Source organism: Oncorhynchus tshawytscha, linkage group LG14, assembly GCF_018296145.1.
Source record: "Oncorhynchus tshawytscha isolate Ot180627B linkage group LG14, Otsh_v2.0, whole genome shotgun sequence".
Classification (NCBI taxonomy): Eukaryota; Metazoa; Chordata; class Actinopteri; order Salmoniformes; family Salmonidae; genus Oncorhynchus; species Oncorhynchus tshawytscha.
This window is the reverse complement of record NC_056442.1, coordinates 3,749,475-3,776,869: the sequence shown is the minus strand read 5'-3', so window position 1 is coordinate 3,776,869 and position 27,395 is coordinate 3,749,475. Positions and strand designations below refer to the sequence as shown.

Here is a 27,395-nt window from a genome sequence, read left to right as displayed (position 1 = left end):
AAATATCTCATTTTACATAAGTATTCACACCCCTGAGTCAATACTTTGTAGAAGCACATTTGATTTTTTTTCCAATAGATTTAAGTCAAAACATTAACTCAGCCACTCAGGAACATTCACTGTCTTCTTAGTAAGCAACTCAAGCGTAGATTTGGCCTCATGTTTTAGGTTATTGTCATTGTCCTGCTGAAAGGTGAATTAATCTCCCAGTGTCCGATGGAAAGCAAACTGAACCAGGTTTCCTCTAGGATTTTGCCTGTGCTAAGCTACATTCCATATTTTTTGTTGTTCTGAAAAACTCCCCAGACCTTAACAATTACAAGCATACCCATAGCATGATGCAGTCACCACTATGCTTGAAAATATGGTACTCAGTAATGTGTTGTATTGGATTTGCCCCAAACATAACACTTTGTATTCAGGACAAAAAGTGAATTGCTTTGCACCTTAAATATTACTTTAGTTCCTTGTTGCAAACAGAGTAACTACAATGTTGTTGATCCATCCTCAGTTTTCTACTATCACAACCATTAAACTCGGTAACTGTTTTAAAGTCATCATTGGCCTCATTGTGAAATTGATCCAATTTCACTGTTGTTTCAGCTGCTTTGTGCATCAGCAAATTTGCTTGAGATGATTTTACTGCAACACTGGTCACTACATCCAAGTTGCTTGACATGGGTGTTTCAAAGAGCTGTCAGTCAAGGTGAGCTCATGAATATAAGCTCCCTGCCCACTCAGCCTATGTTTTCAAACTTCCTGGTAGTTAGCCATGAGACAAAAAGTACTTTTCAGAATGACTGTTCGGGACCTTTAATGTCTTTTGAACTCTGTTTCCTGACTGAATCAGCATTCAAATGTAATGAATTGTGTTTGTGGTAGAGCCTCATTGACAGCTATTGTTATCATACTGTATGTCTGCATCAGACTGTCGGCTAGACCCAGAGCGCATTTAGAAACAGAGGCCTCAATATCATATCAGTCAACAACACACCCTGGGACTCTTTATCTCGGGAGGAAGGCGTATCCCACCTCTCTCTCTCTCTTTCTCTCTCGTCCTCTCTCACTCGTCCTCTCTCCATCATCCTCTCTCCCTCTCCCTCCCTGTGTTTGGCGAGCTGGTGAGAGCACAAACCTTTCTGCAAAACAGGTCGCCTACAGGAGACAAGCATATCATAATTTTGAGGGTATCATAATTTTGAGGGAACCCGGAGAGCTTTCTTCTCTCCCAAACCCGCCAATTCACCCACGAACTCCTGTAATGTCGAGGAACGAAGATAAATAACCGACAGCTTGTTCTCTCTCTGCTGTAGTGTTGAGCGACACGAGCTACCCCGACACACAGGCATACACACACAGCTCGGGCGTTCCCGCGACTCCTCTGCGGCCAACGGAAGGGTGTCAGGAGAGAGGAGAGGGAGAACGGAGGAGGCGAAGGGGAGAGAGGAGGGGAGGAAATCCGACTGTTTTGAAGCTATACGCCAGTAAACATAGACTATAAGCATACACAGTGAACGAAGAGGAAACCGTCGCAGTGCTATTTTAATTCAGTGTGGATGAAACTAGGATGAGAGAGACGCCAAAGGAGAGAGACGCCATCGGTGACAAGTTAAAGGACTCCGCTATTGGGTAAGTAGCCCGGCTGTCTGTCTGCTCGTTACACGCAGTGTCTACTCACGACTATACTTGGCCTGATTTCCGCAAATTTGTTGACTAGCCGTAGCGCTCCACTGCCTCAGCATCACGGAACAGCGATGAAGGATGGAGGTGAGGAGATAAGGGGATGGAGGGATGGAGCAGAGAGACAGATGCAGAATAGAAGGAAGACGAGATGAAGAGACAGTGTGTGTTTTCTAATGTAGGCATAATATAATTATAAATGATACAAATCCCGTTAATGCATACATGGAAATGCATAACAATAAACAATATACATTACAGGCATAGCCGGATTAAGAAATCATAGACCCCGGGGCACAGTTTTTTTTGGCCCCCACACACTTCCTAGAACACCATTATTTTCTGTAAACAAATCCAAATCCAAGTTGCAATTCAATGCGAGGTTTCCTGTTGAAGAAAAAGCCCCTTTATAATAAAGCCATAATAACATTTGTAATGTAGGCTACAGTTGAGCAGGGGCGTTTTTAGGATTACCACACATAGGGAATACTTGTTTGCAGGATCCTGAATATTTGTTTTGCCTTTAAAAATGCATTACATACAATGCTACAAACTATACACAATAGAAGATATTAGCGGAATTGTTTCTAATACCACACAAATAACCAAAATCAGTGCCTACTCTGACACTAACAAACTGAGATCAATCTGGTCTGGAATTTAAACAAATAATAGCCCAGGCCAATGAAGCGATACACATTGTACAATATTGGGAGGCACTATAGACTATATATACAAAAGTATGTTGACACCCCTTCAAATGAGTGGATTCAGCTATTCCAGCCACACCCGTTGCTGACAGGTGTATACAATCTCCATAGACAAACACTGGCAGTATAATGGCCTTACTGAAGAGCTCAGTGACTTTCAACATGCCACCGTCATAGGCCACCTTCCCAACAAGTCAGTTCGTCAAATTTCTGCCCTGCTAGAGCTGCTCTGGTCAACTGTACATGCTGTTATTATGAAGTGGAAATGTCTAGGAGCAACAACGGCTCAGTCACGAAGCGGTAGGCCACACAAACTCACAGAACGGGACCGCCGAGTGCTGAAGCGTGTAGTGCGTAAAAATCGTCTGTCCTCGGTTGCAACACTCACTACCGAGTTCCAAACTGCCACTGGAAGCAACATCAGCACAAGAACTGTTGGTCGGGAGCTTCATGAAATGGGTTTCCATGGGTCTCCCGAGGGCCGCAGCGGTCTAAGGCACTGCATCACAGTGCTAGAGGCGTTACTACAGACCCGGGTTCATTCCCGGGCTGTGCCACAACCGGCCGTGGCCAGGAGTCCCATAGGATAGCACACAATTGGCCCAGTGTCGTCCGGGTTAGGCAAGGGTTTGGCCGGGGGGGCTTTACTTGGCTCATCACACCCTATTGACTGCTTGTGGTGGGCCGGGTGCCTGCAGGCTGACCCCGGTCACCAGTTGAACGGTTTCCTCCGACACATTGTTGCGGCTGACGTCCGGGTTAAGCTGGCGAGTGTTAAGGATCGTGGTTAGGCATGTCATGTTTCAGAGGACACATGATTCCACCGTCGCCTCTCCCGAGACAACTGGGGAGTTACAGCGATGAGACAAGATCGAAATTGTGGAGAAAAAAGGGGGGGGGTATAAAATACAAAATAAATAAAAATACAAAAAAATGGGTTTCCATGGCCGAGCAGCCACACACACACACACACACACACACACACACACACACACACACACACACACACACACACACACACACACACACACACACACACACACAAGCCTAATGCTTCGATCACAATGACAGCATCATTGCATTTTTGTACACCAGAATGACATTCATTTAAAATGGAACGCTCCGTTTGCCTTGCAGCTTTGCGATGCTGCATACTATTTTGGGCAAGGACGCTGTCGGTGTATTCAAAGCGTAAGACCACAATGCGCAATGCCAATCGTCGGCTGGAGTGGTGTAAAGCTCGCTGCCATTGGACTCTGGAGCAGTGGAAACGCCTTCTCTGGATTGATGAATCACGCTTCACCATCTGGAAGTCTGACGGACGAATCTGGGTTTGGCGGATGCCAGGAGAACGCTACCTGCCCCAATTCATAGTGCCTACTGTAAAGTTTGGTGGAGGAGGAATAATGGTCTGGGGCTGTTTTTCATGGTTTGGGCTAGGTCCCCTTAGTACTGCACCTAGCTCTAACCTCAACTACATAAAACACCTTTAGGATGAATTGGAACATTGACTGCGAGCCAGACCTCACTAATGCTCTTGTGGCTGAATGGAAGCAAGTCCACACAGCAATGTTCCAAATAGTGGAAGCCTTCCCAGAAGAGTGGAGGCTGTTATAGCAGTGGGTAAGCCCCTCCATTAACCCGGACCTGAGTACAGGGAGGACACTCAGGCAGTCTCCTCTCCTGCAGAAAATGTGAAAATAAACAGTATGCTTTGCCCCTGTATGTTGAAATAAACAATACACATTAACAGTAAACATTACACTCACAGAAGTTCCAAAAGAATAAAGACATTTCAAATGTCATATTATGTACATATACAGTGTTGTAACGATGGTTGTATTTACAATGGTGTTTGTTCTTCACTTTTCATGTGGCAGCACGTCACAAATCTTGCTGCTGTGATGGCACACTGTGGAATTTCAACCAATAGATATGGGAGTTTATCAAAATTGGGTTTGTTTTCGAATTCTTTGTGGGTCTGTGTAATCTGAGGGAAATATGTTTCTCTAATATGGTCATACACTTGGTAGGAGGTTAGGAAGTGCAGCTCAGTTTCCACCTCATTTTGTGGGTCAGTGTGCACATAGCCTGTCTTCCCTGGAGAGCCATGTCTGCCTATGGCGGCCTTTTTGCAGAATTCTGCATGCAGAGTCTCAATTTGGTGTTTGTCCCATTTTGTGAATTCTTGGCTGGTGAGCGGACCACAGACCACACAACCATAAAGGGCAATGGGTTCTATAACTGATTCAAGTATTTTTATTCAGATCCTAATTGGTATGTCGAATTTGATGTTCCTTTTAATGGCATAGAAGGCCCTTCTTGCCTTGTCTCTCAGATCGTTCACAGCTTTTTGGAAGTCACCTGCGGCACTGATGTTTAGGCTGAAGTATGTATCGTTTTTTGTGTGCTCTAGGACAACGGTGTCTAGATGGATTTTGTATTTGTGGTGCTGGCGACTGGACCTTTTTTGGAACACCATTATTTTTGGTCTTACTGAGATTTGCTGTCAGGGCCCAGGTCTGGCTGAATCTGTCCTCCTTAGTTGGGGACAGAAGCACCAGATCATCAGCAAACAGTAGACATTTGACTTCATATTCTAGTAGGGTGAGGCCGGGTGCTGCAGACTGTTCTAGTGCCCTCGCCAATTCGTTGATATATATGTTGAAGAGGGTGGGGCTTAAGCTGCATCCCTGTCTCACCCCACGGCCCTGTGGAAAGAAATGTGATTTGTTCCAATTTTAACTGCACACTTGTTTGTGTATATGGATTTTATAATGTTGTATGTTTTACCCCCAACACCACTTTCCATCAATTTGTATAGCAGACCCTCACGTCAAATTGAGTCAGGCTTTTTTTAAATCAACAAAGCATGAGAAGACTTTGTCTTTGGTTTGTTCGTATGTCAATTAGGGTGTGCAGGGAGAATATGTGGTCTGTCGTACGGTAATTTTGTAAAAAGCCAATTTGACATTTGCTCAGTACATTGTTTTCACTGAGGAAATGTACGAGTCTGCTGTTAATGATTATGCAGAGGATTTTCCCAAGGTTGCTATCCCACGGTAGTTATTGGGGTCAAATTTGTCTCCACTTTTGTGGATTGGGGTGATCAGTCCTTGGTTCCAAATATTGGGGAAGATGCCATAGTTAAGGATGATGGTAAAGAGTTTATGTATAGCCAATTGGAATTTGTTGTCTGTAAATTTTCTAATTTCACTGAGGATACCATCAACACCACAGGCGTTTTTGGGTTGGAGGGTTTGTATTTTGTCCTATAGTTCATTCAATGTAATTAGAGAATTCAGTGGGTTCTGGTAGTCTTTAATAGTTGATTCTAAGATTTGTATTTGATCATGTATATGTTTTCGCTGTTAGTTTTTTGTTACAGGGCCTAAAATATTGGAGAAGTGGTTTATCCATACATCTCCATTGTGGATAAATAACTCTTCGTGTTGTTGTTTGTTTAGTGGTTTCCAATTTTCCCAGAAGTGGTCAGAGTCTATGGATTCTTCAATTACAGTGAGCTGCTTTCTGACGTGCTGTTCTCTCTCTCTCTCTCTCTCTCTCTCTCTCTCTCTCTCTCTCTCTCTCTCTCTCTCTCTCTCTCTCTCTCTCTCTCTCTCTCTCTCTCTCTCTCTCTCTCTCTCTCTCTCTCTCTCTCTCTCTCTCTCTCTCTCTCTCTCTCTCTCTCTCTCTCTCTCTCTCTCTCTCTCTCTCTCTCTCTCTCTCTCTCTCTCTCTCTCTCTCTCTCTCTCTCTCTCTCTCTCTCTCTCTCTCTCTCTCTCTCTCTCTCATGCTCACTCATGATCACTCATGATCATCAGCAGTCCTGCAGCAGATATATAAAATCAAATGAACAGAGGGGTCCAGTATATTTTACTACCTGTTCTCCCTCAGGCTACAATTACACACACACACACACACACACACACACACACACACACACACACACACACACACACACACACACACACACACACACACACACACACACACACACACACACACACACACACACACACACACACACACACATCAACCACATCCAGGACCAGAGCAGCTCTACACTATCTTCCCAAGTCTTCCCAATGAAACAGAGCGGTATTCCCTGCCAGAGCTCTGGAATCTATTAAAGCAGGAATGTTGACATCACTCTGTTATTCTTCTATCTCGCTAACTTTATTTCTCTCTCTCAGGATGGCTGAGGTTTCACAGCAGGAGAGAATTCAGGCCATCGCTGTAAGTGACACACACACACACACACACACACACACACACACACACACAACGTATGTTTTCATACGACCATTAATAATGATAGACTCCTGTTAGACCAGCCTGATCAACAGAAATAGACTTCGATTTCAGACATTTGAAAAGTTCCTGAGAACGTTGCACTCACAAAAGAAAAGAAATTGCCCAGCACTGGGTGCAAATGTATGAGTTGCCAAATTAACCCTGCGACCGTGCCGAATTAACCCTGCAACCATGCCAAATTAACCATGCCGAATTAACACTGCAACCATGCCGAATTAACCCTGCAACCATGCCGAATTAACCATGCAAATTAACACCGCAACCGTGCCGAATTAACCCTGCAACCATGCCGAATTAACCCTGTATCCATGCCGAATTAACCATGCCGAATTAACCCTGCATCCATGCCAAATTAACGCTGTAACCATGCCAAATTAACCATGCTGAATTAACCCTGTAACCATGCCGAATTAACCCTGCAACCATGCCGAATTAACCCTGCAACCGTGCCGAATTAACCCTGTAACCGTGCCGAATTAACCCTGTAACCGTGCCGAATTAACCCTGTAACCGTGCCGAATTAACCCTGTAACCGTGCCGAATTAACCCTGTAACCATGCCGAATTAACCCTGCAACCATGCCGAATTAACCCTATAACCGTGCCGAATTAACCCTGTAACCGTGCCGAATTAACCCTGTAACCGTGCCGAATTCCCCTGTAACCATGCCGAATTATGTAACGGTTTTCATATAGTGGCGATGAAGGAGAGTCGGACCAAACTGCAGCGTGTCGATTGCGATCCATGTTTAATATAACAAAGAAACACGAACTTACAAAAACAATAAACGAAACCGAAACAGCCTATCTGGTGCAAACTAACAGAGTACACATAGGACACTAAGGACAATCACCCACGACAAACTCAAAGAATATGGCTGCCTAAATATGGTTCCCAATCAGAGACAACGATAAGCACCTGCCTCTGATTGAGAACCACTCCAGACAGCCATAGACCTTGCTAGACAACCCACTAAGCTACAATCCCAATACCACCACCAAAACCCCAAGACAAACACACCACAATTACAAAAACCCATGCCACACCCTGGCCTGACCAAATACATAAAGATAAACACAAAATACTTTGACCAGGGCGTGACAGAACCCCCCCCCTAAGGTGCGGACTCCCGAACGCACCTCAAAACAATAGGGAGGGTCCGGGTGGGCGTCTGTCCATGGTGGCGGCTCCGGCGCGGGACGTGGACCCCACTCCTTTAATGTCTTAGTCCCCTCTCCCTTCGTCCCTGGATAGTCCACCCTCGCCACCAACCATGGCCTAGTAGTCCTCACCCAGAACCCCACTGGACTGAGGAGCAGATCGGGACTGAAGGACAGCTCGGGACCGAGGCAGCTCGGGACTGAGGGGAAGCTCGGGAGTGAGAGAAAGCTCAGGAGTGAGAGAAAGCTCAGGAGTGAGAGGAAGCTCAGGAGTGAGAGGAAGCTCAGGAGTGAGGAAGCTCAGGAGTGAGAGGAAGCTCAGGAGTGAGAGGAAGCTCAGGCAGGTAGATAGATCTACCAGCTCCTGGCTGGCTGGTGGTTTCAGCAGATCCTGGCTGACTGGCAGATCCTGGCTGACTGGCAGATCCTGGCTGACTGGCAGATCTGGAAGAGTCTGGTTGACTGGCAGATCTGGAAGAGTCTGGTTGACTGGCAGATCTGGAAGAGTCTGGTTGACTGGCAGATCTGGCAGCGCTGGGCAGACTTGCGGCGCTGGGCAGACTGGCGGCGCTGGGCAGACTGGCGGCGCTGGGCAGACTGGCGATGCTGGGCAGACTGGCGGCGCTGGGCAGACTGGCGGTGCTGGGCAGACTGGCGGTGCTGGGCAGACTGACGACGCTGGGCAGACTGACGACGCTGGGCAGACTGGCGGTGCTGGGCAGACTGGCGGTGCTGGGCCGACTGGCGATGTTGGGCAGACTGGCGATGCTGGGCAGACTGACGGCGCTGGGCAGACTGGTGACGCTGGGCAGACTGGGGGCACTGGCGGCGCTGGGCAGACTGGCGGCACTAGCTGCTCCATATAGGCTGACAGCTCTGGCGGCTTCTTACAGACTGACCGCTCTGGCGGCTCCGTGCTGACTGGCAGCTCCTTGCAGACTGGCAGCTCCTTACAGACTGACAGCTCCGTGCAGACTGACTGCTCCGTGCAGACTGACAGCTCCTTGCAGACTGGCAGCTCCATGCAGACTGGCAGCTCCATGCAGACTGGCTGCTCTATGCAGACTGACAGCTCTGGCTGCTTCATGCAGACTGACAGCTCTGGCTGCTCCATGTAGACTGGCTGCTTCATGCAGACTGGCAGCTCGGGCTGCTTCATGTAGACTGACAGCTCTGGCTGCTCCATGTAGACTGGCTGCTTCATGCAGACTGGCAGCTCGGGCTGCTTCATGTAGACTGACAGCTCTGGCTGCTCCATGCAGACTGACAGCTCTGACTGCTCCATGCAGACTGACAGCTCTGGCTGCTTCATGCAGACTGGCAGCTCTGGCTGCGCTGAACAGGCGGGAGACTCCTGCAGCGCTGTGTCGGAGGAAGGCTCTGGCTGCGCTGAACAGGCGGGAGACTCCGGCAGCGCTGGAGATGAGGAAAGCTCTAACAGCGCTAGATAGGCGGGAGACTCCGGCAGCGCAGGAGAGGAGAAAGGCTCTGGCTGCGCTAAACAGGCGGGAGGCTCCGGCAGCGCTGTAGAGGAGGAAGGCTCTGGCTGCGCTGAACAGGCGGGAGGCTCCGGCAGCGCTGTAGAGGAGAAAGGCTCTGGCTGCGCTAAACAGGCGGGAGACTCCAGCAGCGCAGGAGAGGAGAAAAGCGCTGGCTGCGCTGAACAGGCGAGGCACACTGAAGGCCTGGTGCGTGGTGCTGGAACTGGTGGTACTGGATCGAGGACACGCACAGGAAGCCTGGTGCGGGGAGCTGCTACCGGAGGGCTGGGGTGTGGAGGTGGTACTGGATAGACCGGACCGTGCAGGCGCACTGGAGCTCTTGAGCACCGAGCCTGCCCAACCTTACCTGGCTCGATGCCCACTCTAGCCCGGCCGATACGAGGAGCTGGAATATACCGAACCGGGCTGTGCACCCGCACTGGAGACACCGTGCGCTCCACAGCATAACACGGTGCCTGCCCGGTCTCTCCAGCCCCGGTAAGCACAGGGAGTTTGCGCAGGTCTCCTACCTGGCATAGCCATACTCCCTGTGAGCCCCCCCCCCAAGAAATTTTTGGGGCTGACTCTCGGGCTTCCATCCGCTCTGCCGTGCTAGCTCCTCATAATGCCGCCTCTCTGCTTTTGCTGCCTCCAGCTCGGCTTTGGGGCGACAATAATCTCCAGGCTCATTCCAGAGTCCTTTACCGTCCAATTCCTCCTCCCATGTCCATTTCTCCAGGTGGTGCAACCTCTCCCACTGTAGCTGCTGCTGCTCCTGCTGCTGCTGCCTCTGTTGCCTCTTCTCCTGTTGCTCCTTTGGGCGGCTACACTCCCTGGTTTAGCCCAGGGTCCTCTCCCGTCGAAGATCTCCTCCCATGACCAGAAATCCTTGTTGAGCATCTCCTTTTTCGGCTGCTCCTTCCTGTTGACAAGCCGCTTGGTCCGTTGGTGGTGGGTGATTCTGTAACGGTTTTCATATAGTGGTGATGAAGGAGAGTCGGACCAAACTGCAGCGTGTCGATTGCGATCCATGTTTAATATAACAAAGAAACACGAACTTACAAAAACAATAAACGAAACCGAAACAGCCTATCTGGTGCAAACTAACAGAGTACACATAGGACACTAAGGACAATCACCCACGACAAACTCAAAGAATATGGCTGCCTAAATATGGTTCCCAATCAGAGACAACGATAAGCACCTGCCTCTGATTGAGAACCACTCCAGACAGCCATAGACCTTGCTAGACAACCCACTAAGCTACAATCCCAATACCACCACCAAAACCCCAAGACAAACACACCACAATTACAAAAACCCCATGCCACACCCTGGCCTGACCAAATACATAAAGATAAACACAAAATACTTTGACCAGGGCGTGACAAATTAACCCTGTAACCATGCCGAATTAACCCTGTAACCATGCCGAATTAACCCTGTAACCATGCCGAATTACCCTGTAACCATGCCGAATTACCGTGTAACCATGCCGAATTAACCCTGTAACCATGCCGAATTAACCCTGTAACCATGCCGAATTACCCTGTAACCATGCCGAATTAACCCTGTAACCATGCCGAATTAACCCTGTAACCATGCCGAATTAACCCTGTAACCATGCCGAATTAACCCTGTAACCGTGCCGAATGAATGCATCAAAAATAGAAGTTGATCCATAATACTGTACGTCGATGTTCGAATGGAAAATATGAGATCTTGTGTTAGATCAGGGTTTCCCAAACTGGGTCCCGGGGAACCGCCTGGGTGAACGTTTTGATTCAAATAATCTAGGCTTGATGATGAGTTGGTTATTTGAATCACCTATGTAGTGCTAGGGCTAAAAACCAAGACATGCACCCAGGGGGAGGCCCCAGGACCCAGTTTGGGAAACCCTGTGTTAGACAACCAACCATTTGTATGTTAGATCAATATTTGACCTGTTCTACCATCCTGCAACACCCTGTTACTGTCAAACTTCCTGCCACTCATTGCTTTTTACCCCTCCTCCCCCTCACACACTCACTCCCTCGCTCACTCACACACTCACTCACTCACTCACTCACTCACTCACTCACTCACACACACACACACACACACACACACACACACACACACACACACACACACACACACACACACACACACACACACACACACACACCATGCATGTTTTCATACAACCAGACCTCCTATCCCTCAAAACCCTCTATCCCTCCAGATCTCCTATCCCTCCAGACCCCCTATCCCTCCAGACCTCCTATCCCTCCAGACCTCCTATCCCTCCATACACCCTATCCTTCCAGACCTCCAGACCCCCTATCCCTCCAGACCTCCTATCCCTCCAGACCCCCTATCCCTCTAGACTTCCTATCCCCCAGACCCCCTATCCCTCCAGACTTCCTATCCCCCAGACCCCCTATCCATCCAGACCCCCTATCCCTCCAGACCTCCTATCCCTCCAGACCCCCATCCCTCCAGACCTCATATCCCTCCAGACCTCCTATCCCTCCAGACCTCTATCCCTCCAGACCTCCTATCCCTCCAGACCTCCTATCCCTCCAGACCTCCTATCCCTCCTATCCCTCCAGACCCCCTATCCCTCCAGACCCCCTATCCCTCCAGACCTCCTATCCCTCCAGACCCCCTATCCCTCCTGACCTCCTATCCCTCCAGACCTCCTATCCCTCTATCCCTCCAGACCTCCTATCCCTCCAGACCTCCTATCCCCCTATCCCTCCAGACCTCCTATCCCCCTATCCCTCCAGACCTCCTATCCCTCTAGACCTCCTATCCCTCTAGACCTCCTATCCCTCCAGACCTCCTAACCAGAGCCTGTAGATGAATGTCTGTAGCTGAAAATCCAGAAGCATTAGGCTAATGCTAGAAGCAGTAATGGACTCATATCCGGCATGAACATGCAGACACAGCACACATCACATTGGTTAAGATGTTTAACATGGCCACTTACTCTGTGTGTGTGTGTATGTGTGTATCTTTACAGGAGAAGAGGAAGAGGCAGACAGAGATCGAGAACAAGAGGAGACAGCTGGAAGATGACAGAAGACAGCTTCAACACCTAAAGGTACACACACACGCACGCACACACACACGCACGCGCGCGCGCGCACACACACACACACGCACGCACGCACACACACACAAGCCTTTGTCTCTGTTTAGTACCAGATAGAAACACACTTGGCTGTCACAGTCTGTTAACACAAGCTAGGAGATAAAGCCTGCTTCGATGCACACTACATAGCCTCCCTGTTATCTCCCCTCTAGCTGACTTGACCAAAGCTAAAATAGCCCTTTGATAACCCTTCACACACTGACTGAAGCACCAGCCTCTGATAAAGTAGTGTGTGTTAGAACACCACCAATGACCTTGTGTGCTCCCATTCCTGTCTTCTCTGTGTGTGGCTAAAACGGGGTACAGAATGTGTATGAGAGTGGTTTCCTGCTCAGAGGGAGTGGGTCACAAATCTGTTTCCTCTGACCAACCCTCTATGGATTGTCTCTAGACACACACACGTACACACACCGTCACACACACACACACACAATGAGTTCTACAGCGGCTGTTTCTAATTAGGTGTCTTTTGTGATGATGTAATGCAGCCTGGAGATTTTGTGATGTAACCATGGAGACCTGCACACGTATGGTAGAGAAGTAAAAGTTTGAGAGTAGAGTAAGGTGTGTGTGTGTGTATGAGTGTGTGTGTGTGTTCCTTCCATTGTCAGTAGTGTAAGTATTTTTTACACCAGAACAATGAACAGCGTGCTGAGCTGGGGAGGGGTGTGTATATCCAATTATGGCGGTGGGGGGAAGGGGAGACACTGCTGATAGCTGCTTTACTGGGGGAAAATGTACTTACTAGGTCTGATGTGTGGTTGTCCCACCTAGCTATCTTAAGATGAATGCACTAACTGTAAGTCGCTCTGGATAAGAGAGTCTGCTAAATGACTCAAATGTAAATGTAAAATGGAGGGAGAGAGAGAAATATTGAAGAGAGAGGGAGGATCGTTATGCAGCATTATGGGAAACGTATATACATATTTGCTTAATGGAGAGAGAGAGACAGAAGAAGAACGTGATGGATGAGAGACAGTGAAGTAGAGAGAGGGGGGGGGAGGAGAGAGGGGGGTGGATGGATGGATGAGGAAAAGGGGAGTGTTGTTTGTATATTCTTCATCATATGGTTGGAATGCACATAAAACAGACAGGAGAATGCTGGGGAGAGAAGGACTACTCCTTTTTCCTGGAGCTGGTCTAGCTGACAGGAGAATGCTGGGGAGAGAAGGACTACTCCTTTTTCCTGGAGCTGGTCTAGCTGACAGGAGAATGCTGGGGAGAGAAGGACTACTCCTTTTTCCTGGAGCTGGTCTAGCTGACAGAAGAATGCTGGGGAGAGAAGGCCTACTCCTTTTTCCTGGAGCTGGTCTAGCTGACAGGAGAATGCTGGGGAGAGAAGGCCTACTCCTTTTTCCTGGAGCTGGTCCAGCTGACAGGAGAATGCTGGGGAGAGAAGAGAAGGCCTACTCCTTTTTCCTGGAGCTGGTCTAGCTGACAGGAGAATGCTGGGGAGAGAAGGCCTACTCCTTTTCCTGGAGCTGGTCTAGCTGACAGGAGAATGCTGGGGAGAGAAGGCCTACTCCTTTTTCCTGGAGTTGGTCTGGCTGACAGAAGAATGCTGGGGAGAGAAGAGAAGGCCTACTCCTTTTTCCTGGAGCTGGTCTAGTTGACAGAATGCTGGGGAGAGAAGAGACAGCCTACTCCTTTTTCCTGGAGCTGGTCTAGCTGACAGGAGAATGCTGGGGAGAGAAGAGAAGGCCTACTCCTTTTTCCTGGAGTTGGTCTGGCTGACAAGAATGCTGGGGAGAGAAGAGAAGGCCTACTCCTTTTTCCTGGAGCTGGTCTAGTTGACAGGAGAATGCTGGGGAGAGAAGAGAAAGCCTACTCCTTTTTCCTGGAGCTGGTCTAGCTGACAGTAGAATGCTGGGGAGAGAAGAGAAGGCCTACTCCTTTTTCCTGGAGCTGGTCTAGCTGACAGGAGAATGCTGGGGAGAGAAGGCCTACTCCTTTTTCCTGGAGCTGGTCTAGCTGACAGGAGAATGCTGGGGAGAGAAGGCCTACTCCTTTTTCCTGGAGTTGGTCTGGCTGACAGAAGAATGCTGGGGAGAGAAGAGAAGGCCTACTCCTTTTTCCTGGAGCTGGTCTAGCTGACAGGAGAATGCTGGGGAGAGAAGAGAAGGCCTACTCCTTTTTCCTGGAGCTGGTCTAGCTGACAGGAGAATGCTGGGGAGAGAAGAGAAGGCCTACTCCTTTTTCCTGGAGCTGGTCTGGCTGACAGAATGCTGGGGAGAATGGAGCTGGTCTAGTTGACAGGAGAATGCTGGGGAGAAAGAGAAAGCCTACTCCTTTTTCCTGGAGCTGGTCTAGCTGACAGTAGAATGCTGGGGAGAGAAGAGAAGGCCTACTCCTTTTTCCTGGAGCTGGTCTAGCTGACAGGAGAATGCTGGGGAGAGAAGAGAAGGCCTACTCCTTTTTCCTGGAGCTGGTCTACGTAGCTGACAGTATCGCTGCCTGAAATATACACTTAGAAAAAATGGTTCAGAACCCTTTTTTGGTTCCAGGTAGAACTATTTTGGGTTCCATGTAGAATCCTCTGTGGAAAGTGTTCTACATGGTACCGAAAGGGTTCTACCTATAACCAAAAAGGGTTCTTCAAAGTGTTCTCCTATGGGGACAGCCGAAGAACCCTCATTGGTTCTAGATGGCACCTTATTTTTCTAAGAGTGTACATACCCTAAATACCTTCCTCTGTGAGCATGGGATTGAACCTCTATTTCCTACTGTCTCTCTACCCTCTCTCTATGCCCTTGCTCATTCTATTCTACCTGTGTGTGTGTGTGTGTAGTCGAAGGCTCTGAGAGAGCGCTGGTTGTTGGATGGGGCTCCAGAGGAAGATGAGACTCAGAGACGTATTCAGGAGGACGAAGAGAGGACTAAGGCACTAGAGAAGAGCATCCTCTGGTTAGTACACACACATACATACACACATACGCACGCACGCACACACACACACACACACACGCATGCACGCACGCACACACACACACACCGTTGCCGGTCATGTTGTCGATAAAGCAAAGTAACTCTTTACTTTCTCTTTAATACTCTTTCTCCACACACTCCATTCATGTGTAATTAATGTGTGTGTGTGTGCATGCGTGTGTGTGTGTGTGTGTGTGTGTGCGTGTGTGTGTGTGTGTGCGTGTGTGTGTGTGTGTGTGCGTGTGTGTGTGCGTGCGTGTGTGTGTGTGCGTGCGTGTGTCTGTGTCAGCCTGGAGCAGGAGATAGAGGAGCTGGAGAATCCGGTCGTGACCAAAGAGAACAGAGGAGGTCAGTTCTACAGTTAATAAACTGCTAACATTCTGATCATTATTGTCCATGTGGTATTGCATTGTTTCCATTTGTTGAAATTACCAAAAATGTACCAACATTTACTGATTATATGATGCAAACTATTTTTATATGACGGGACTTTATTCACATAAAAACAGTTGGATGGAAACCTGGCTAGATTTTTGTTCATGTAGAGCCTAACCAGCTCCCCCCCTCTCTCTTCTCTCCCCCTCTCTATTTCCCCCCTCTCCCCTCTCCCTTCTCTCCACCTCTCTCCTCTCCCTTCTCTCCCCAGCTGTAAATGGAGTATCACAGAACCAGAGTCCTAGAAGAGAACTAACAGGAGTAGAAGCCAAGCTGTTGGGTCCCAGTCCAGACCAGGCCAGCGCTGAGAACCCTGTTACCCTGGTCTTCATGGGCTATACAGCTCTGGAGGGTGAGACAGCAGGGGAGGCAGGGGGGACAGAGGGTGGAGACGGCTCAGTCAAGGCGGAGTTTGTGATGCTACCAGACGGGGAGGTGAAGGGGGTAAGAGAGGGGGAGACAGAGACCCAGGCAGCAGCCAATGGGAGTACGGGTGAGAAGGGGGAGGCAGGGGGAAATGGGGGAGGAGGGGAGGAGGGGGAGAAGGAGAAGAAACAGAGTTGCAAGTGTTGCACAGTCATGTGAGTGTTTGTGTGTGTGTGTGTGTGTGTGTGTGTGTGTGTGTGTGTGTGTGTGTGTGTGTGTGTGTGTGTGAGAGAGAGTTTGTGTGTGTGTGTGTGTGTGTGTGTCAGAGGAAGAGAGACTTGAGTGCGTACGTGTGTATGCGTGTCTGATCACACACTTATCAGGACTACAAAACCAAACAGTCCGACTCCTCCTGCCAAGCAGCAAAAACTACAGCCAACACCAACCATATACAGCCAACAGACACTGGAGAATCAGTACTACTTTGTATTACTGTAGTAGTACTACAACAACAACCTACAGCCAGGACAATATACACTAGACTATGTACTACTCTAGTACTACAATAACAACCTACAGCCAGGACAATATACACTAGACTATGTACTACTCTAGTACTACAATAACAACCTACAGCCAGGACAATATACACTAGACTATGTACTACTCTAGTACTACAATAACAACCTACAGCCAGGACAATATACACTAGACTATGTACTACTCTAGTACTACAATAACAATCTACAGCCAGGACAATATACACTAGACTATGTACTACTCTAGTACTACAATAACAATGGGGAAATCTGAAATGGAACCCTATTCCCTATAGTACTTTGGGCCAAAACACTCCCACAGTGCACTAGTATAGGAAAAGGGCTGCTGTTTCAGATGCAGCTAGTACCTCCAGACTGATCAAACAAAACCTCCCTCACTGTGTACTGCTATCGTACTACTATTTACTACAATGTATTTCTTCTGATATGGATCATTCTTTTATTTTGATTGCTATTTTTATATTTTTCTGTCTTGACATTTATAGTGTATTCTGTGTGTTCTTCTGTATGCTATTCTATTAATATTATCTTTATTATTGAACTGGATGTGCCGTCACGTTATTGTTGAAAAGAAAATGTAGCAGGTCTTTGTATTGTAATGTGTCTGCTATCGGAGCCATCTGGAAAATGTCTATCATTGTTTTTTAGTCCAGAATATGAAGAAGACATACATTTTGTATATTTCTCTGTGTATCGAGCATTTATCAGTCAGTTTCATATTATATTGTCTCTGTAATATAGTTTCACAGTGTGAACAGTATTCAAATATGTTGATATCAAGTTTTATACAATGTATTTATTGGTTTGGTTTCTGCCAAATCATAGCCAGCCACACTCTGCATGCAAGCTTGTACCATCATCACAAATCAATAGGTAAACCAATCAATCAATTCATCAATCAGCCACACCATGTCGTCTGGTACATCTCAGATAACATTATTATCTCTGTTTTAAACTGTCCATCCCATGTCGTCATCTCTATCTCATCATCTCAAGTCATTTATACTCTACTTACATCTAGTAATCTATTGATCTCTACTAATCTCCTCATTAGACTCACTATGACACTGTGCAACTCATAAACACATTTCACTATTTTATTTTTTATAAATGGAAAGGATTCACTGTTTGAGTCAAGCCCGGTGATTGTTTTAATGCTGATGCTTGTGAATTTTGTTGAGTCCGTGATGTTGAATCTTCTGATGTAGCATTAACTCTAACTCTGATCGTAATACTTCTCATCAGGTCTGATCAGTATCATTGATAACTATATCCATCATCACGGCATATTGCTTAACATGAATGTAATAATGGGTTCTATTGGGATCGAAGGGAAGGTGAAACCTGTCGTCAGCAGAATAAACCTTCCATTCCCAGAGACTCTCTGGTGTCTGTGTGTTCCATTACCCTGCTCTACAGTGTACACTAGGGGAAAGAGAAAGGGTGGGGTCTGGGATGAGAGAGGGAGGGAGGAGGGAGAGAAGGGAGACTGGAGAGGATAGGTTGAATGAAGTGAAATAGAAAGGGGAGAGGGAGGTGGAGAGAGAAGGTGGGGTTAGGGAGAGAGAGAGAGAGAGAGAAAGAGATTACAGATCTCTCACTGGAACCAGGGAGTGTGATGGTCTTGGGTTAGCTGGGGTTGTTTATGGGTTAGATCCACACACCATATACTACCTCTGCTTTTTTATGCATTGGAAATAGTAACAACTGTTTCAAACCCCTTAATACAACAACAACAAAAACAAGCGAAAAACACCTGGGTCAAAGTCTGTGAAATGCTTTTGATTACCCAGCGTGGAGTTGGTACCTAAATGACAATTCCATTGGTTTCCATTGTATCCAACATGCTAATCTGCTGCTGAAGTATGAAGAACGTTGACATTTTGACCCAGCCAGGTCTGGTTCAGAGTCCCGAAGTTACCGAAATCACACAGCTGCTCCTCCTCAGTCAGCCCTGTAATAAACAAATTTTGCCATCTGTTGGTCAATGCATGAATTTACAACCCTGTATGGAATTTGTATTTTCTGAACTACATGAACTGATTGTGAAACAGGAAAGAAGCAGCATTCGTTGTTTAGTTGCACAGGTTTGCGAGTCAGCTATCCGATACTAGAACATAATAAATCAATGTGTGTCAATGAAAACCATTCTTCGTTATTTTTTCAGGTAAACAAATGCAAAGCAATAGTATGGTTTCACAGTTATTTTGGTCAAGTTTCGGCCAAGAACTCTAAGAGAGTGTTACACCCACCCTTTAATGAACCAATCAAATTGCGATGCTAGGCGTAAGTGCCCGCCCATTTCGGGTTCTTCCAAGTATCTGGACCAATCAACGAACGCCTCGGTGAATTCAGCCATTTTGTATGAAAATCAAGGAAACCTGCCGCCGCTCCAGAGACCTGTGGATTATATCGAACGATGGAAGGGTGAGTGAAAAAGATGTAGTTTCATGTCGAAAAGAAACGGAAATACTCTAACCGTAGTTTGATTTTTTTTTTTAAATATATATTTTTATATACAGCCATGCTGTTATGGAATCTGTTTACTATATTTGTGTTTTCTAGTAGTTCAACGTTTAGTTTGAGACGAGATGATGCTTGAGACTTTCAAACAAGGCTAGCTAGTTAGCATTGTCTGCGCGTGAGCGTGTCCGGAAGAGATGCGAACTAGTTGAAGTTAAGACTTAATAAGGGTTGTTTTAAAAAAAAGTATTATACTGCAAATAACAATAAAAACGCTAGTTGCAGTATTTTCATGTCGACGAAAAATAACCACCTTTTAAAGTATTGCCAAATGTAGTTTTAAAAAACGCCCATCTTGAATCAACGTGTCTTTGTAGCTAGTTTCCGCATTCCATATGTGCGCTCGTGTTTGTGGAAGGCGAATGTCGTGTGTTCAGGATTAGGTTGAATTGTCGAATAACTCTGGTTATTAGCTGGTCAGGGGACATTTCAATTCAACGAAGTGAACTAACGCAACTTTTCACGAGTCAATTCCGTTTCTAGCTAACTATGAACTTCATAAAGTTAGTAACTAAACTCCCCCTTTCGTCCTGTATTTTCTCGTCTCCTCTCTTTTCCCCCCCTTTGTCTCAACAGACACAAGTTAGATGCTGATCTGTATCCTATGGGACCTGGCTACGTCACAGACATAGAGTAAGTCTGCTGATAGTTTTATATTTACAACCAATCTAACATTTACAATCAATCTAGAATGTAATGTAACATTTTGAGTGATTTGCTTATTGGTTGATCTTTTAGGGAAATGCACCCTGCCCTCTTTGGAGTAACTCAAATGAGTAACCCTCCTTTTCTCTCTCTCCCCAGTGTCTCAGTGGGTACCAAGGTAGGCATCTTTTCATTCACAATTGAATTCCTTATTTTTTTCTCTGTCTTTACCCCTGTCTTCTGTGCTAAAATGTTGGTTAAAGTCTCTCTCCTCTCTGGCTGTTAGCATGAGTGTCTTCTCATTGTCTCTCTGTCCCAGTCAGTTTTCTAGCCTGGCTGTAACAGTAGCTGTATTGTAGAGAGATGGAGTGAGGCTGCTGGGCCACTCCAGACGTGAGCACCATTGACTGACTGACACAGAGCTGTTTCATTAACTGTAGTCTGTATGAGCAAGACCATCTGTCTGACAGACTGCTCCTCTCCAGCCATAACTCTGTTAATACATTTACCCAGGTCGTATTTGTTGGTGCAAGTAGCAAAACCTTTTGCAACAGAAAATGGAAACAAGTTTGTTATTGAGCATGTTCATGTTTTCTTCCAGTTAGTGCTTAGTGAATACAACCCAGCTAGGCCTGTCTCTGTCTCCATGATGTATGTGGTTATGATCATTGTGAATGTTCCTTTCTCTTCCAGAGGGGATCTGATGAACTCTTCTCCTCCTACATCATGACCCCAGGTGTGTGTGTGTAGCTGATGGGTTAATCAGAATGTTCTGTGCTGTTCTCTAGTAGCAAATGGTGCTAACGGTAAGAAGTTAAATTAAAAAGGTGTCTGTTTGTAGCCAACGGTAATGACAGTAAGAAGTTCAAAGGTGAGATGCGGAGCCCCAGCGCTCCATCGCGTGTCATCCACCTGCGCCAGCTGCCCGGGGACATCCAGGATTCTGAGGTCATCAGCATGGGAATGCCCTTTGGGAAGGTCACCAACCTTCTGATGATGAAGGGAAAGAACCAGGTACACGTGCACACTACAGATCCTTTACCCTAAAGGTGTTCTCACACACACTACAGATCCTTTACCCTAAAGGTGTACTCACACACACTACAGATCCTTTACCCTAAAGGTGTTCACACACCCGGCTGATCGTGTGTGTGTGTGTGTGTGTAGGCGTTCCTGGAGATGAACACTGTGGACCAGGCTCAGACCATGGTGAACTACTACGCTACGGTCACCCCCCTCATCAGGCAGCAGCCTGTATTCATGCAGTACAGCAACCACAAGGAACTCAAGACCGACAACTCACCTAACCAAGTGGTAAGAGGACACTTCCACCATTGAACCATACCAATATGAGACTCACTAACTTGTATGTCTGTAGCACATTTGTCAAATCAGTTTCTTTGTCATATGCAGAGGTTACAGCATAGTGCCCACAGTACAATGTAATAAGTATATGTTTGTCCCCCCCTCCAGAGAGTCCAGGCAGCACTGCAGGCAGTGAATGCTGTCCAGGGTGGCACCATGTTGGGCTCTACCATGTCTGGTATGGGGGGTGTAATGGGTGCTACCATGTCAGTTGGAGGGGGAGAGATGGGAGCCAGAGGCATGGCCACCCAGAGCCCTGTCCTTAGAGTCATAGTGGAAAACCTCTTCTACCCCGTCACACTGGAAGTCCTGCACCAGGTACGCACACTCCTCCAGTGTTTCTTAGTCATGAGTGTGTTCAAATGGTGTTCTTTTGCTTGTTGTCAAAATGCCTGCAGAAGGGATGTAACCTGTGTGTGTTCTCCCCTGTAGATCTTCTCCAAGTATGGGTCTGTTCTGAAGATCATCACCTTCACTAAGAACAACCAGTTCCAGGCTCTGGTCCAATACGCTGACCCCATGACGGCACAGCACACCAAAATGGTGCGTACACCCCCCTCTAGTAAACCTCTGATTTCTCCATCTCTCTCTCTCTGCCGTCTCCAGATGGTCAGAACATCAATAATAGATGATGTAAATGGACTTGCCTGAACTTCCACACCCCCAATCCCTCTGTGTCTCTGCAGTCTCTAGACGGTCAGAACATCTATAACGGTTGCTGTACTCTGAGGGTGAGTTTCTCCAAGCTGACCAGCCTCAATGTGAAGTTTAACAACGATAAGAGCCGTGACTACACCAGACCTGACCTTTCTACTGGAGAGCAACACAACCCTCAGCCTGGAATGGACCAGCACGCGATGGCTGCTGCCGCTTTCGGTAACACACACACACTTTAGACCGGTGTTTCTCAAACTTTTTTGTGCCAGGAGCGAGCACGTAGCTACCAGGGTGCTCTTCTGGAGACTGTCAAACTGACACTGAAATTAGATTCATGTCTTTTTCCCTCTCCCACCTTCTCTCTTTCCAGGGTCTCCAGGTCTGATCTCAGCATCTCCTTATGGACACGGATTCCCCCAGGCCTTCACTTTACAGCAGGCTGCAGGTACATCCCCACATTAACACAGTCAGCTGGTTCACTCTACCTGTAGCCTACTACAAACCCGTTCTTACTCCGTTTATTACATAGCTATTGCTACATTGTCAAATCATCGGTCGGTCCACTCCAGCTGCACAGGTTGGCCTCGGTGCTTGAGATATTGCGTGTGTTTCTTTGTATGTGCCTAGGCTTGTCTATGCCCGGTGCCTTGGCGTCATTCGGTATGGGTCCAGGGGGCATGGCCGCTAGTCGTCTCGGCCTGCAAGCCCTCGGCGGTGGAGGAGGACAAGCTGGCGTCCTATTGGTCAGCAACCTCAACCCAGAGGTCAGGACTGTTACTACCCACACACTCTTTCTCTCACCCACAAGCACACCAGTGTACATCCTTTCTCTATCGTACAAGCACACCAGAGTCAACTTTTCCTCTGGGCCCTTTAAATGGGTGTCTCCACAGTTTAGAACGAACAGTCTTCTGTTGTCTTCCATTTCATGGCTTCCTTTTTGTCTATTCTCGAGTTGCTGGAGACACAATAATCCTTATATAGAGACACCCCCCCATGTTATTGTACTGTGTTATCTGACCTGTTGCATTGTTAATCTCTCTTTTCTCCTCCTAATGTTGCCATAGTGACAGTGTTTTAATTTAGACACTTGTGTTTACTGACCTTGTTCTTTTCTTTACCTCCTTTTCTTTTTTATTCTCTCCCTCCCCATCTCATCCTGCTCTTTGCCCTTTATAAAAACTCACTCCTCTGCCAACTGTCTGTCTTCTCATCTCTCTATCTCTCTCCCTTTATCTCTCCCTCCTCCATGTGATCCTCCCGTGGACCTCTTGGCTGCTGACTGCTGGACTCCATCCCTCCATCCCTGACTCCACTCTCCTCCCCCACTTTACCCCTGTCCCCTCCCTCTTTCTCTCTCCCCCTCCCTGGTTCCTCTACCTCCCCCTGCTGTTTATAAAGAGCGTTACACCAAACTGCCTCTTTATTCTCTTTGGTATGTTATCAGCCTTTCGTTTCCCTTTATGACTTTAGATTTTACATTTACCTACTGTTACCAATAATATTATATCATCACTGTACCTACCTCATTCAGTCTTCATTTACCCTTATATTGACCTAAATATTTATTTTATTATTTTATCATTCTTTAATCTGTTTCACTTTATATATATTTAATTACCAATTGGTACTGAATCTATCTGTTACCTGGGCTGGTTTTCATGTTGTGGTCTGTCTGCCTGTTGGTCGGTCTGTCTCTGAATCAGAAATCCAAGCTCTCCTTTACATGAATCAGTCGTTTCATTTCAATGGCCAGAAACTGAGTAGTGTGGTGGTATAGAACCTGTTGTCTGGGCATTACAGTAGTCTAGTCTTTCTGCTGTTGATCAAGGCGATCACATTACAACACTGACATTACAACTAAGTATTTTTCTTCATGAAAAATGCATCTGGTTTGGAGTGTGTGCTGTGTTTTAACCTGTGTGTGTTTTCCAGGTGTGTATGGCGACGTGATGAGAGTGAAGATTCTGTTCAATAAGAAGGACAACGCTCTGGTCCAGATGGCTGATGGCACACAGGCTCAGCTAGGTACTGTGTGTATGGGACCATGCGTCTATGTGTTGTTGTGTGCGTTGCAGTAGTTAGTAGCACGTGTGTGTGTGTGTTCTGTTGTTTGACGGGCTTGTCTTCTCCTCAGCGATGAGCCACCTGAACGGGGTGCGTCTTCATGGCCGGTCTCTACGTGTCTCCATGTCTAAACACACCACCGTACAGCTGCCCAGAGAAGGTATGTACACACACTACCTTGTCTAAACACACTGCTGCCCAGAGAAGGTATGTACACACACTACCATGTCTAAACACACAGCTGCCCAGAGAAGGTATGTACACACACTACCATGTCTAAACACACAGCTGCCCAGAGAAGGTATGTACACACACTACCATGTCTAAACACACAGATGCCCAGAGACGGTATGGGCCGTCTAACATCCACTACTGTTGTGTCATGACATGTTCTACTCTATCCTATTCAAGGCCATGAGGACCAGGGGTTGACTAAGGACTATGCCACCTCTCCTCTCCACCGTTTTAAGAAGCCTGGCTCCAAAAACTACAACAACATCTACCCTCCCTCTGGCACACTGCACCTCTCCAACATACCGTACGTACACACACACAACATCCCCTTTATGTTTGATTGTCCTATTGCTTTCTCCTAATGCTTTCTCTTTCTCTCTAGTCCTGCAGTAGGAGAGGAGGATCTGAAGGCTTTGTTCAGCAGTTCAGGAGCTTCAGTCACAGCCTTCAAGTTCTTCCAGTAAGTCTCAACACCAAACTATACTTTTATGACATCACTACCTATGATCAAATCAAACATTATTTGTCACATGTGCCGAATACAACAAGTGTAGACTATACCGTGAAATGCTTACTTACAAGCCCTTAACCCAACAGTGCAGTTCAAGAAGAGTTAAGAAAATATTTACCAAGTAGACTAAAACACAATAACAAGTTATATACAGGGAGCACCGGTACCAAGTCAGTGTGTGTGTGTGTGTGTGTGGGGGGGGTTACAGGCTAGTTGAGGTAATTGATGTGCTTGTCTTTGACATCTTTACCTAATGATGCAATAGTCTTTGTGGCATCGCTACCTGACGATGTAATGGTCTTTATGGCATTACTGCCTGATGATGTTCTAGTCTTTATGGCATCACTACCTGACGTAATGGGGAATCCTCTTTCCTGGTGTGTGTATAGGAAGGACCGTAAGATGGCTCTGATCCAGATGAGCTCAGTGGAGGAAGCTGTTGAGAGTCTCATCGAGTTCCACAACCATGACCTGGGAGAGAACCACCACCTCAGAGTGTCTTTCTCCAAATCTACCATCTAACACGATCATACACACACACACACACACCTGTAACTACAGAGTACAGACCAAACCTGTTCATCAGAATGCCTTCCACGTCGTTTGTATGTCAAGTCTTATTCCACACGAGACACACTTAATCATTCCTTTATACTTTTTAAAAAGTTTTTATCATTATTTTTACACAATTATTTACGTTTACTATGGATATAATTGGTTCATATTTTATTTTAGTAGTTCTACTTCTATGGAGGGAAACTCACAGAACTCTCCAAGATACACATCTAGTATTTCTGTTTCTACACTCTGCAGAATGCACATCTAGTATTTCTGTTTCTATACTCTTCAGAATGCACATCTAGTCTTTCTGTTTCTAGGTTACAATGTTTTATTTTTTTCCATTTGATATACTTAAAAAAAAATATTCCATTGATTAATGTTTTCTGTTTCTACTGTCTGTCCCTGGGATCTTCACCACTAGTCATATTGATCTAACAAAATGCCTTTCCGCAACAGTCTAGTGCCTTAACCAGACCAGCTGGCTAGCCTTTCCATGCTATTACATTGATTTTATAAGATTGGACTCTCAAATAAGCTTTTTCTTTGAACATCAATAATTTGATTTGAAATATATGGCTGTGGTCTTCCCTTTTGATTTCTAGATGTACACTATGCATTCCATTGTATTTTTGTAACATTAGTAGTTCTATACTCTTATCATTTTCTATACCGTTTGATATCTACCAGTCACTGCGCATCAAGTCTTAATTCTTGCTCCAGAGGTGCCACTTAAAATCATGCAGCATTTAGTCTTTAGTGCCTACTTCACCCCTACTATTTTACACACACACATGCAATACTCCAATTTTATTTCATACAGCCTTAGATATTTAGTGCCTACAACACAAATGTATTTATTACCTTTGTTCTGGCACTGACTGTCTATATATAGCTTTTGCTATAGATTCTTCTGTAGCATAAACGGTTTCATGTAGCTATTGATGGTTGATGTTATTGAGGACCAAAGTACCTACCACCCCTGCTACTTAAACGATCCTTGTCAGTTTAAAAGACAACGTTCTAAACTCTCTTTTCTCCCATTGGTTTGATTCTATGGTCCAAATCGCCTTTAGGGATTTGATTTTGTTTTCATTTTATACCTAATCAGTCAGCCACTAGATTTAAAAATTGTAATTTTGAGTGAGTTATACCTTGAATTTGTGATATTTGGTTTCTTGTCCCTTTTCTTTTTAATTACAGTTAAATTCCTCTGTTGGTAGAGTACTTTAAGCATGAATATATACTGTATGTTGACCTAGTTGATGATATCACAGTGGATAGCTGTGATGTAGTTCTGTATTCCTCTCCTGGTAACGGTTGTCGCTTTTATTTTCCATTATGGGTTTTATTGGGGTCCGGGATCAACAGGATGTGATGTCATGAAGCAGTGGGAGGGCTTTTGTCTGTCTATATTTACTGTTTTTGTACCACAGTGATTTGGATTAAAGATTCCATTTCATTCCAACATGTATATTTTGATATATAGTTAACAAACGTTGATTCCAACATGTATATTTTGTTATAAAGGTAATGCCAGCTTTCTCTGGAGGGCTGTAAAGATGAGTTTTGTATCACAAAGAAATTAAACTTAATGGAACACAGCCTTGTGTTTTTGATGTTTGTTGATTTCCAAATGGCCCCCTAGTCGCAAGGCACTACCCCTGGCCCCTACTCCCTATAGGCACACTTGTAGATCTGAAAGGATTTGAGAGGTTTTAAGCAAGCTTCTCTGACTTCTGATAGGCTTGGGAATCTGGTCAACCCCTGTATGGCCACTTGGTGGAGCCAGAGCCATGTATAGGGATACAGGATACATCACTGTATCCAGGAAAATAATATGGCACTAGGTGGAGTCATTTCTCGCTCTGATTTTCTCCCCACTGATACAGAGGTGACTTCTTCACCAATTAGAGAGGGTTAAATGCATAGAAATAAAATGAATAGAACAGGCGAATCATTGACTTGAACTAACGTTCTTTCATTCTATATCTGCATTTAATCCTATCTGATAACTATCTGGATTTCAGTTATCTTTAGAAAAACTGGGCCCTGGTGATTA

The 27,395-nt window shown here is 46.2% G+C and overlaps 2 protein-coding genes and 1 long non-coding RNA gene across 4 annotated transcripts; 2 read left to right on the top strand and 1 right to left on the bottom strand.

Annotated features, from left to right (window-relative positions):
* Window positions 1–1,064: 1,064 nt before the first annotated feature.
* Window positions 1,065–18,153, top strand: LOC121839233 (paralemmin-1-like). Of its 2 annotated transcripts, XM_042296846.1 has the most exons (7): window positions 1,065–1,629; window positions 5,858–5,909; window positions 6,587–6,629; window positions 12,356–12,436; window positions 15,276–15,391; window positions 15,702–15,760; window positions 16,059–18,153. In XM_042296846.1, exons 3-7 carry the CDS (start codon window positions 6,588–6,590, stop codon window positions 16,430–16,432), a joined length of 672 nt encoding a protein of 223 aa, XP_042152780.1. In that variant the 5' UTR covers window positions 1,065–1,629; window positions 5,858–5,909; window position 6,587; the 3' UTR covers window positions 16,433–18,153. The 2 variants fall into 2 exon arrangements, with proteins under 2 accessions (XP_042152780.1, XP_042152779.1); XM_042296845.1 differs by lacking the exon at window positions 5,858–5,909 and having other exon boundaries at window positions 1,067–1,629.
* Window positions 17,999–19,162, bottom strand: LOC121839234. Its single transcript, XR_006078761.1, has 2 exons — window positions 19,026–19,162; window positions 17,999–18,727 (listed from the first exon to the last, which is right to left on the bottom strand). It is a non-coding gene; the product is annotated as an uncharacterized LOC121839234 (long non-coding RNA).
* Window positions 19,107–26,937, top strand: LOC112235908 (polypyrimidine tract-binding protein 1). The gene is made up of 17 exons (XM_042296836.1): window positions 19,107–19,200; window positions 19,873–19,929; window positions 20,101–20,119; window positions 20,635–20,677; window positions 20,783–20,955; window positions 21,109–21,255; window positions 21,415–21,624; window positions 21,739–21,849; window positions 21,993–22,182; window positions 22,334–22,408; window positions 22,591–22,727; window positions 23,365–23,398; window positions 23,899–23,991; window positions 24,101–24,190; window positions 24,442–24,568; window positions 24,647–24,724; window positions 25,165–26,937. Exons 1-17 carry the CDS (start codon window positions 19,193–19,195, stop codon window positions 25,295–25,297), a joined length of 1,725 nt encoding a protein of 574 aa, XP_042152770.1. The 5' UTR covers window positions 19,107–19,192; the 3' UTR covers window positions 25,298–26,937.
* Window positions 26,938–27,395: the final 458 nt, after the last annotated feature.

Bases quoted from the DNA above. Each gene is read 5' to 3' on its own strand.
- LOC112235908 (XM_042296836.1), top strand. The intron at 21,850-21,992 runs GTGCGTACACCC...GTGTCTCTGCAG, and splicing joins CGGCACAGCACACCAAAATG to TCTCTAGACGGTCAGAACAT. The intron at 24,191-24,441 runs GTATGTACACAC...ATCCTATTCAAG, and splicing joins CGTACAGCTGCCCAGAGAAG to GCCATGAGGACCAGGGGTTG.
- LOC121839233 (XM_042296845.1), top strand. From the start codon at position 1,568: ATGAGAGAGACGCCAAAGGAGAGAGACGCCATCGGTGACAAGTTAAAG. The intron at 1,630-6,586 runs GTAAGTAGCCCG...TCTCTCTCTCAG, and splicing joins TTAAAGGACTCCGCTATTGG to GATGGCTGAGGTTTCACAGC. The intron at 15,761-16,058 runs GTCAGTTCTACA...TTCTCTCCCCAG, and splicing joins GACCAAAGAGAACAGAGGAG to CTGTAAATGGAGTATCACAG.